Genomic DNA, 10864 nt, shown 5'->3' with positions numbered 1-10864 from the left:
AACACAAACAGCGATGCGCGAGGTGAGTCGGACGCGATTTAATTGTTGTAGTTAGAGACAGCGAGAGTGGCGCCCTCGGTGTTGACAGGCCAAGGTGAGGGCAACGTGTCGTGAAAGTGACAGACTTGTCAAGTTGGTAAATTTTTTTGGTGCGATGGACTCCCAGCCGAGCAAAACAGACATCGAGGCCGTTTTTCACAGACTGAGGGCCAGCGCTGCAAACAAAGTAAGCTGAGACATCTGGAAATCCAACGCTGGAAATAGGTTATACGTGTGACGTGTCTGGAATTCCTGGAACGATTATTTCAGGTATGTTTTGATTGCAACGCCAAGAACCCGACCTGGGCTAGCGTCACCTACGGGGTGTTCATCTGCATCGACTGCTCAGCTGTGCACCGAAGCCTGGGGGTGCACTTGACGTTTGTGAGGTCCACGCAGCTTGACACCAACTGGACATGGATGCAGTTGCGCCAGATGCAACTAGGGGGCAACTCCAACGCTGTAAGTACTTTAATAACGCGATTTCGTGCTAATACTGGGTATTAATACTACGCAGATCCAGTTCTTTGCACAACACAACTGTGTCACCACAGACGCCCAGAAGAAGTACAACTCGAGGGCGGCTCAGTTGTACCGAGACAAGTTGCAGCAAGTAGCTGCCAACTCCCTCAGAACCAACACACAGGTTTGTTCGATTTCGTGTAAGCGCACTTAAGTAAAGTCTAGCTGGGTAAGGTAGGTCGCTTGTCCTAACACCAGCACAGTAACAATTTGTTTTTGTGACTTTTCTTTTATTTAACATTCTTAGCTTCATGTTCATCCCCATGTTGAGGAGAGTTCCGCCGAGAAAGAGGTTGATTTCTTCACGGAGCAGGAAAATTTTGCCCTTCCTGACGCCCCTCTGCAACAACAACAGAAAGTAGGTGCAGCTTTTGCAAACGCACGGTATAACTTAGCTATTGGGGCAACTATAGTTGCTTTGTTAATGTTTTTTCGTTGTTCTTGTACTTGATTGAATTTATTTTAAATACAAAAGTGAGGTTATGTCTGAAATGTCAGTCTACTTGATTTTAGATTGAAGAATCACAATCTCTGCAAAAGGATGTTAAAAGTCCAGATGAAGGCCCCAAGGTCGACTTTACAGCCCCCTCAGAGCCGCGGAAATCCACAATCACTACGAGAAAACCCCCTAATAAAAAGTCAGGCGTAAGTAAAGACGTGTGAATGTAATTAAACACCAAATGCCCCATTTATGTTCAGGAGTTAAAAAATTATTATCAACAGTTCGTGATAAAAAACGCTCGATAAAAATTCCATATTGTGCAATTACGCCTACCACTTGCTTAATTGCTACTAAACCAGTAATTTTTGTTAACCTTGACTCACTAAAGTATCAATTTACTCTAGTTATATTCTGACGCAACAAAAACTGTTCAATGAGTCCATAATTCCAATTTTCACCTATTTCAGTTCACGGTCTTTATATAGTAGGGTTGGCCATGAAAATCTAGTGAGTTTGTTGGTATTCAATGCAGAAGAATAAAAATTCCCTGAACTTTTTTACTTAGGTTATGTTTTATTCAATTAAAGGTTAAAAAATATGCCCGAAATCTAAACATTGTTGCCGATACTTTCAGTTTCCAGTATCAATGGCCTTAAATTGAATGATTTATCTATATAGCTATTACTAATGCTTACGTAAGTGCTCTTTATTTGCTTTTACTAAGTACTTCCAAATGCTTATTAATGTGATAAAATAATATTTTTATTTTTTTTTGTTCCTTCATTGTTTTGATTTGCATTTTTCTAGTTTTCAAGTTAAAATTTTTCAATTTTTCAAGTTTTCTTTTTACTTTCTTCAATTTTCCTATGTGTAACTCATTAAATTTTTAGATTTTGCAGTTTTTCGATTTGAAGTTTCACGGGTTTTTAATTTTTAATTTTCGATTTTTAGATTTTTCAGTTTTTCGAAAAAGCGAAGTACAAGTTATTCTACATGACTTACATTAGGAGTACAGTCCAAAGAAAAAAAAAACAAAGATTAAGCCCCACCCACCCGCCCCGATCTTAATTGTGATGAGTTTTTCATTCCTAAATTTCGCCCTTCAACTCATGATGAATAAAACATTCATCACAATCGAGAAGGGGTGGGTGGGCGGGGCTAATATTTTATCCATTTTTTCTTAATATACGAAGGCTTTTTGGCTTTAAAAATGTGACAAAAAATTGTCAAAAGAAAAAAAAACGGACCACAGAAATAAGCAAAAAGCCACTAAAAAAATCAAAAAGTGGAGCAAACGTGATAAAATATTTTTCTTTTTTTTGTTCCTTCATTTTTTCGATTTGCATTTTTTCTAGTTTTCAAGTTACAATTTTTCAATTTGAGTTTTTCAAGTTTTCAATTTTTAATTTTTCCATGTGCAATTTTTCGTTTCGGTTTTTTATTTTCTTTATATTTACAATTTTTCAATGTTCCGTTCAATTTTTTTCAGTTTTTCTGTTTGCAATTTTTCAAGTTTTCTTTTTTCTTTCTTCAAATTCCCAATGTGTAACTCATTAAATTTTTAGATTTTGCAGTTTTTCGATTTGAAGTTTCACTTTTTAGATTTTTCAGTTTTTCATAGAAAAAAAAAACAAAGATTAAGCCCCACCCACCCGCCCCGATCTCAATTGTGATGAGTTTTTCATTCCTAAATTTCGCCCTTCAACTCATGATGAATAAAACATTCATCAGAATCGAGAAGGGGTGGGTGGGCGGGGCGTATATTTTATCCATTTTTTCTTAATATACGAAGACTTCTTTGGCTTTAAAAATGTGACAAAAAATTAACAAAAGGAAAGAAAAAAACGGACCAAAGAAATAAGAAAAAAGCCACCAAAAAAAAATCAAAAAGTGGAGCAAACGTGATAAAAATCATATTTTTATTTTTTTTGTTCCTTCATTTTTCGATTTGCATTTTTTCTGGTTTTCAAGTTACAGTTTTTCAATTTGAGTTTTTCAAGTTTTCAATTTTTAATTTTTCCATGTGCAATTTTTCGTTTCGGTTTTTTATTTTCTTTATATTTACAATTTTTCAATGTTCCGTTCAATTTTTTCAGTTTTTCTGTTTGCAATTTTTCAAGTTTTCTTTTTTCTTTCTTCAAATTTCCTATGTGTAACTCATTACATTTTTAGATTTTGCAGTTTTTCGATTTGAAGTTTCACTTTTTAGATTTTTCAGTTTTTCATAAAAAAAAAACAAAAATTAAGCCCCACCCACCCGCCCCGATCTCAATTGTGATGAGTTTTTCATTCCTAAATTTCGCCCTTCAACTCGTGATGAATAAAACATTCATCACAATTGAGCAGCGGTGGGTGGGCGGGGCTAATATTTTGTCCATTTTTTCTTAATATACGAAGACTTCTTTGGCTTTAAAAATGTGACAAAAAATTAACAAAAGGAAAGAAAAAAAACGGACAAAAGAAATAAGAAAAAAGCCACCAAAAAAAAATCAAAAAGTGGAGCAAACGTGATAAAAATCATATTTTTATTTTTTTTTGTTCCTTCATTTTTCAATTTGCATTTTTTCTAGTTTTCAAGTTACAATTTTTCAATCTGAGTTTTTCAAGTTTTCAATTTTTAATTTTTCCATGTGCAATTTTTCGTTTCGGTTTTTTATTTTCTTTATATTTACAATTTTTCAATGTTCCGTTCAATTTTTTCATTTTTTCTGTTTGCATTTTTTCAAGTTTTCTTTTTTCTTTCTTCAAATTTCCTATGTGTAACTCATTAAATTTTTAGATTTTGCAGTTTTTCGATTTGAAGTTTCACTTTTTAGATTTTTCAGTTTTTCATAGAAAAAAAAACAAAAATTAAGCCCCACCCACCCGCCCCGATCTCAATTGTGATGAGTTTTTCATTCCTAAATTTCGCCCTTCAACTCATGATGAATAAAACATTCATCACAATTCAGAAGGGGTGGGTGGGCGGGGCTAATATTCTGTCCATTTTTTCTTAATATACGAAGACTTTTTTGGCTTTAAAAATGTGACAAAAAATTAACAAAAGGAAAGAAAAAAAAACGGACCAAAGAAATAAGAAAATGCCACTAAAAAAAAATCAAAAAGTGGAGCAAACGTGATAAAATAATATTTTTATTTTTTTTGTTCCTTCATTTTTTCGATTTGCATTTTTTCTAGTTTTCAAGTTACAATTTTTCAATTTGAGTTTTTCAAGTTTTCAATTTTCAATTTTTCCATGTGCAATTTTTCGTTTCGGTTTTTTATTTTCTTTATATTTACAATTTTTCAATGTTCCGATCAATTTTTTCAGTTTTTCTGTTTGCAATTTTTCAAGTTTGCTTTTTTCTTTCTTCAAATTTCCTATGTGTAACTCATTAAATTTTTAGATTTTGCAGTTTTTCGATTTGAAGTTTCACTTTTTAGATTTTTCAGTTTTTCATAGGAAAAAAAACAAAAATTAAGCCCCACCCACCCGCCCCGATCTCAATTGTGATGAGTTTTTCATTCCTAAATTTCGCCCTTCAACTCATGATGAATAAAACATTCATCACAATTGAGAAGGGGTGGGTGGGCGGGGCTAATATTATGTCCATTTTTTCTTAATATACGAAGACTTCTTTGGCTTTAAAAATGTGACAAAAAATTAACAAAAGGACAGAAAAAAAATCGGACCGAAGAAATAAGAAAAAAGCCACTAAAAAAATCAAAAAGTGGAGCAAACGTGATAAAATAATATTTTTATTTTTTTTGTTCCTTCATTTTTTCGATTTGCATTTTTTCTAGTTTTCAAGTTGCAATTTTTCAGTTTGAGTTTTTCAAGTTTTCAATTTTTAATTTTTCCATGTGCAATTTTTCGTTTCGGTTTTTTATTTTCTTTATATTTACAATTTTTCAATGTTCAATTTTTTCAGTTTTTCTGTTTGCAATTTTTCAAGTTTTCTTTTTTCTTTCTTCAAATTTCCTATGTGTAACTCATTAAATTTTTAGATTTTGCGTTTTTCGATTTGAAGTTTCACTTTTTAGATTTTTTAGTTTTTCATAGAAAAAAAAAACAAAATTTAAGCCCCACCCACCCGCCCCGATCTTAATTGTGATGAGTTTTTCATTCCTAAATTTCGCCCTTCAACTCATGATGAATAAAACATTCATCACAATCGAGAAGGGGTGGGTGGGCGGGGCTAATATTTTGTCCATTTTTTCTTAACATTCGAAGACTTCTTTGGCTTTAAAAATGTGACAAAAAATTAACAAAAGAACAGAAAAAAAACGGACCAAAGAAATAAGAAAAAAGCCACTAAAAAAATCAAAAAGTGGAGCAAACGTGATAAAATAATATTTTTATTTTTTTTGTTCCTTCATTTTTTCGATTTGCATTTTTTCTAGTTTTCAAGTTACAATTTTTCAATTTGAGTTTTTCAAGTTTTCAATTTTTTAATTTTTCCATGTGCAATTTTTCGTTTCGGTTTTTTATTTTCTTTATATTTACAATTTTTCAATGTTCCGTTCAATTTTTTCAGTATTTCTGTTTGCAATTTTTCAAGTTTTCTTTTTTCTTTCTTCAAATTTCCTGTGTAACTCATTAAATTTTTAGATTTTGCAATTTTTCGATTTGAAGTTTCACTTTTTAGATTTTTCAGTTTTTCATTGAAAAAAAAAAAACAAAAATTAAGCCCCACTCGCCCGCCCCGATCTCAATTGTGATTAGTTTTTCATTCCTAAATTTCGCCCTTCAACTCATGATGAATAAAACATTCATCACAATTGAGAAGGGGTGGGTGGGCGGGGCTAATATTTTGTCCATTTTTTCTTAATATACGAAGACTTCTTTGGCTTTAAAAATGTGACAAAAAATTAACAAAAGGAAAGAAAAAAACGGACCAAAGAAATAAGAAAAAAGCCACCAAAAAAAAATCAAAAAGTGGAGCAAACGTGATAAAAATCATATTTTTATTTTTTTTGTTCCTTCATTTTTTCGATTTGCGTTTTTTCTAGTTTTCAAGTTACAATTTTTCAATTTGAGTTTTTCAAGTTTTCAATTTTTAATTTTTCCATGTGCAATTTTTCGTTTCGGTTTTTTATTTTCTTTATATTTACAATTTTTCAATGTTCCGTCCAATTTTTTCAGTTTTTCTGTTTGCAATTTTTCAAGTTTTCTTTTTTCTTTCTTCAAACTTCCTATGTGTAACTCATTAAATTTTTAGATTTTGCAGTTTTTCGATTTGAAATTTCACTTTTTAGATTTTTCAATTTTTCATAGAAAAAAAAACAAAAATTAAGCCCCACCCACCCGCCCCAATCTCAAATGTGATGAGTTTTTCATTCCTAAATTTCGCCCTTCAACTCATGATGAATAAAATATTCATCTCAATTCAGAAGGGGTGGGTGGGCGGGGCTAATATTTTGTCCATTTTTTCTTAACATTCGAAGACTTCTTTGGCTGTAAAAATATGACAAAAAATTAACAAAAAGACAAAAAAAACGCACCAAAGAAATAAGAAAAAACCACTAAAAAATCAAAAACTGGAGCAAACGTGATAAAATAATATTTTTATTTTTTTTGTTCGTTCGTTTTTTCGATTTGCATTTTTTCTAGTTTTCAAGTTACAATTTTTCAATTTGAGTTTTTCAGGTTTTCAATTTTTAATTTTTCCATGTGCAATTTTTCGTTTCGGTTTTTTTATTGTCTTTATATTTACAATTTTTAAATGTTCCGTTCAATTTTTTCAGTTTTTCTGTTTGCAATTTTTCAAGTTTTCTTTTTTCTTTCTTCAAATTTCCAATGTGTAACTCATTAAATTTTTAGATTTTGCAGTTTTTCGATTTGAAGTTTCACTTTTTAGATTTTTCAGTTTTTCATATAAAAAAAAACAAAGATTAAGCCCCACCCACCCGCCCCGATCTCAACTGCGATGAGTTTTTCATTCGTAATCAGACCAAAGGGCGGAGTTTAAATGTAACATCAATATTTCTCTAAAAAAATCTACCATTTTAATAATATAATATTTCATATTCTTGTAGAGAAATAACGATTTTGCAAACTAAATTTCGCCCTTCAACTCATGATGAATAAAACATTCATCACAATTGAGAAGGGGTGGGTGGGCGGGGCTAATATTTTGTTCATTTTTTCTTAATATACGAAGACTTCTTTTCCCAACAAGAAACTGAAAACATGTTTAATTTTCCTGTTGTTGAAAGAAAACTCTAAGTTTCTTGAGAGTTCGAAATTTAATTAATGTTTATATTTTTCACAATTTTGAATTTCTTAAGATTCTTGCTCTGAGGTTTCTTGAGGTTTAAATTTTTTATCCTTGGATCTCTTGGGTTTTTTCAGTTTTTTTAATTTCTTGGATTTTTTGGGTTTTGTTGTTCCACTGGATTTTTTAATTTTCTCGAACTTCTTGGGCTCTTGGGTTTTTGAAATTTCTTGAATTTATTGGATTAAGTTTCTTGGGAGTGCAAATTTTTTTATTTTTCAGAATTTTTATATGTTTAAGAATTTTGAATTTATTAGATTTTTTGGTGTGCTTACGGTTATTGAAGTTTTAAAATTTTGTTCCAAATTTTTATTTTCTTAGAATGTTTATAATCTTCTTGGATTCCTTGGATTTCTTGGTTCCTTGGACCTATTGGTTTTTATTTTAAGTTTTTTGGGATTTCTTGTGCCACTGGATTTCTGGGTTTTCTTATACTTCTTGAGCTCTTAGATTTTCGAGATTTCTTAAATTTCTTGGATTTTTAGAGTATTGATAATTTTCAGAAATTTAGATTTCTCGAATTTGTTGGATTCCTCGATTTTCTTGGGTTCTTGGAGTTCTTGGGCTTCTCGGGTTTTTTAATTTTCGGGGTTTTTTCAGTTGCGTTGTCTTTTTGGATTTCCTGTCTTTCTTAGACTTCTTGGGTTCTTGGACTTCTGAGAATTTTTCGATTTCTTGTTATCCGAGTTTCTAACGCTTCTTGAATTTCTCGGGTTTTTTAAGTTACTTAGGAGTTCAAAATTTTTAATTTTCCAGAATGTTCATATGTTCTAAGAAGTTTGAATTTCTTGGATTTCTTAATTTGCTTAAGTTTCTTGGTCTTGAGTTTCTCGAGATACTAAAATTTGGTTCCAAATTCTTTTTTTTTTTTTTTTTAATTTATAGTTTTCAGAATCATGGATTTCTTGAGTTTTTTCAATTTCTTGGATTTTTTGGATTTCGTTGTTCCACTGGACTTCTTAATTTTCTCGAACTCCTTGGGCTGTTGGGTTTCTGAGATTTCTTGAATTTTTTGACTTTCTTAAATGTCTTGAGTTTCTCGAGAGTTCAAAATTTTTTATTTTTCAGAATGTGTATAATTTCAAGAATTTTGAATTTGTTGGACTTCGTAAGTTTCTTGGCCTTGGATTTCTTGAGGTTTTAGAATATTCGTAATCTTCGGAATTTTGGACTTCTTAAATTTCCTTGGGTTTTTCGAATGTTTGGGGTTTCTTGAGTTTTTTTTTATTTCCGGGATTTCTTGGTTTCTTGGGCTTCTGAGATTTCTTGGATTTCTAGGATTATCCGAATTTCCGAGGTTTCTTGAATTTCTCAAGTTTCTTATGTTTCTTGGGAGTGCAAAATTTTTTATTTTTCAGAATGTTTATATATTTAAGAATTTTGAATTTCTTAGATTTTTTGGTGTGCTTAAGATTCTTGAGGTTTTAAAATTTTATTCCAAATTTTTGATTTTTAGAAAATTGATAATAATTTACAGATTTCGGTTTTCTGAATTTCTTGTATTCCTAGAATTTCTGAAGTTCACGGAGTTCTTGGGCTTCTTGAGTTTTTGAACTTTCGGAGTTTCCTGAGTTTCGTTGTCTTTTTGGCTTTCCTTGGGTTCTTGGTCTTCTGAGACTTTTTGGATTTCCCGGGGTTATCTGCGTTTCTGAGGCTTCTTGAATTTCTCGAGTTTCTTAAGTTTCTTAGGAGTTAAAAATTTTTTATTTTCCAAAATTTTTATATGTTTTAAGAAGTTTGAATTTCTTGGATTTCTTGCTTTGCTTAAGTTTCTTGGTCTTGAGTTTCTTGAGATATTAAAATTTTCTTCCAAATTTTTGTTTTTTTTAAGAATATTTTTTTGAATTTCTTGGATTTTTTGGATTTCTTAATTTTCCCGAATTTCTTGGGTTCTCGGGTTTCTGAGATTTCTTGAATTTCTTAAGTTATCTAAGAGTTTCTGTGATTTCTTGAATTTCTTAAGTTATCTGAGTATGTGAGGTTTCTTGAGTTTCTTGGGAGTTCAAAATTTTCGATTTTTCAGAATGTGACAAATTATCTATGCTGACAAAATTAAAACATTTGTTTGCTTGATCAAAAAATTGCGTCTAATAATTCTGATCTAATAAAAAAGTGACAATCCATACTTCGTGTTTAAATTTTTAATGTCAAACGTAGCGCCTCAGGCGGTTGTTGCAACAACTTCAAAGCGCGCGAATTTTCAATTTCATTTTTTAAATCACAAGCTGGGGGCAAAGAAGGGCCTCGGCGCCACCAAAGTCAAGACGAACTTCGCCGACTTGGAGCGAGAAGCCGAAATCGCGGAAGAAAGCCGTCTTCGGGCTCTCGAAGACGCCGCCAAAGCGGCCGCTTTGTCCTTGAAAGAGCAAGAAGATCGCGAAGCTGCCGTCCGTCTGGCCTACAAGGATCTCAGCAATGAACAACAAAAAAAAGAGGAACAATTAAGGAAGCAAGATCCGAAAAAAGCCGAACAGCTCGAAAGATTGGGAATGGGAGTCAGCGCGAAAAGGTAGCCAAAATAGTAATAACTAACTAACTAACTAACTAATAGTTTTTGTTTGTCAAGCGGGGTGAGTCACTCCGCTCTCAGCGACATGAAGGAAATCGAGCAGGAGAACGTCCAGGCGGCTCCGAGTACTTTGAGTTCTTTGGGGAAATTGCGCATTTCGGATAGTGATAGCTTTTTTGACGAGTATTCGTTCAGTTCCGGTTTTAACATGAATCGGACTAGCAAATTGGACTCGTTCTTGGTGGAGAGCGCCAAGGAGCGCGAGAAGGACAGTTGGGTTATCGTGGAGGACCCAGTCGAGAAACCAAAGACGACGTACCGAACGCCGGAGAAATCGTCACGGAGTAGTGTGGACACCAGTACCGACGTAGCTCAGAAGAAATTCGGGAACGCAAAAGCCATTTCTTCCGAGCAGTTCTTCAACGACCGAGAGACGGACTACGAGACTAAAGCGAATTTGAACAGATTCCAGGGTTCTTCCAGTATTTCTTCAGCCGAGTTTTTCGGCAACGGCCAAGGTACGTGAAACGATACAACAACAATTGTTATAGGTGTTTTCGTTGCAGAAGCTACTCCCAGTTCACATTCGCTGCAAGCATACGACCTAGAGGACGTACGAGAGAGCGTCAGACAAGGCGTCACCAAAGTGGCCGGAAAAATCAGCTCTTTGGCCAATGGAGTCATGTCGTCGCTACAGGAACGTTACGGTTACTAGCAAATAGTGAACGAAAAATGTTAGAGATCCATCATGGCACATTTGCAATATTTTAAACAATTATGTTATCTCCAATTGAAAATGTGCCTTGATATTATTATGTAAGGGGGTTAAATGTTGTAATTAAATAGACATTGTTGATAGCACTCTAAAAGTTTTTATGAAGTCACTAAACAAGATTTTTTAGCAGTATGACAGTGCCATTTGTTTTACTCTAGATCTTGTTGGAGATTTTATTTTTATGTTTTTTGTATATGGAATTTATTTTTTTGAACGATTATCATTTACCTCGACGCCTCAGTTAATACAGATTATACATGTACATGATTTTTTCAATAAATTTATCCAAAAGTCACACTTATTTGACACCCAGTAACACT

The 10864-nt window shown here is 32.7% G+C and overlaps 1 protein-coding gene across 3 annotated transcripts; it reads left to right on the top strand.

The window, feature by feature from the left end:
* The first annotated feature begins 64 nt into the window (after window positions 1-64).
* On the top strand, window positions 65-10839 carry LOC135141004 (ADP-ribosylation factor GTPase-activating protein 2). Of its 3 annotated transcripts, none has more exons than XM_064071786.1 (8): window positions 65-226; window positions 310-501; window positions 557-685; window positions 809-919; window positions 1075-1206; window positions 9486-9769; window positions 9827-10287; window positions 10336-10839. In XM_064071786.1, the coding sequence occupies exons 1-8, from the start codon at window positions 155-157 to the stop codon at window positions 10482-10484; spliced, it is 1530 nt and encodes a 509-aa protein (XP_063927856.1). In that variant the 5' UTR covers window positions 65-154; the 3' UTR covers window positions 10485-10839. The 3 variants fall into 3 exon arrangements, with proteins under 3 accessions (XP_063927856.1, XP_063927855.1, XP_063927857.1); XM_064071785.1 differs by having other exon boundaries at window positions 9812-10287; XM_064071787.1 differs by lacking the exon at window positions 809-919 and having other exon boundaries at window positions 9812-10287.
* The last annotated feature ends 25 nt before the right edge of the window (window positions 10840-10864 follow it).

Source organism: Zophobas morio, unplaced genomic scaffold (assembly GCF_036711695.1).
Source record: "Zophobas morio isolate AGI-343-1 ecotype UQ-CSIRO unplaced genomic scaffold, CSIRO_AGI_Zmor_V1 ptg000041l, whole genome shotgun sequence".
Classification (NCBI taxonomy): Eukaryota; Metazoa; Arthropoda; class Insecta; order Coleoptera; family Tenebrionidae; genus Zophobas; species Zophobas morio.
This window is presented reverse-complemented; position numbering and strand designations above follow the sequence as displayed.

Excerpts from the sequence above, each read along its gene's own strand:
- LOC135141004 (XM_064071785.1), top strand. The coding sequence starts at position 155 with ATGGACTCCCAGCCGAGCAAAACAGACATCGAGGCCGTTTTTCACAGA. Across the intron at positions 502-556 it reads TAGGGGGCAACTCCAACGCT|ATCCAGTTCTTTGCACAACA; the intron begins GTAAGTACTTTA and ends AATACTACGCAG. Across the intron at positions 686-808 it reads CCCTCAGAACCAACACACAG|CTTCATGTTCATCCCCATGT; the intron begins GTTTGTTCGATT and ends TAACATTCTTAG.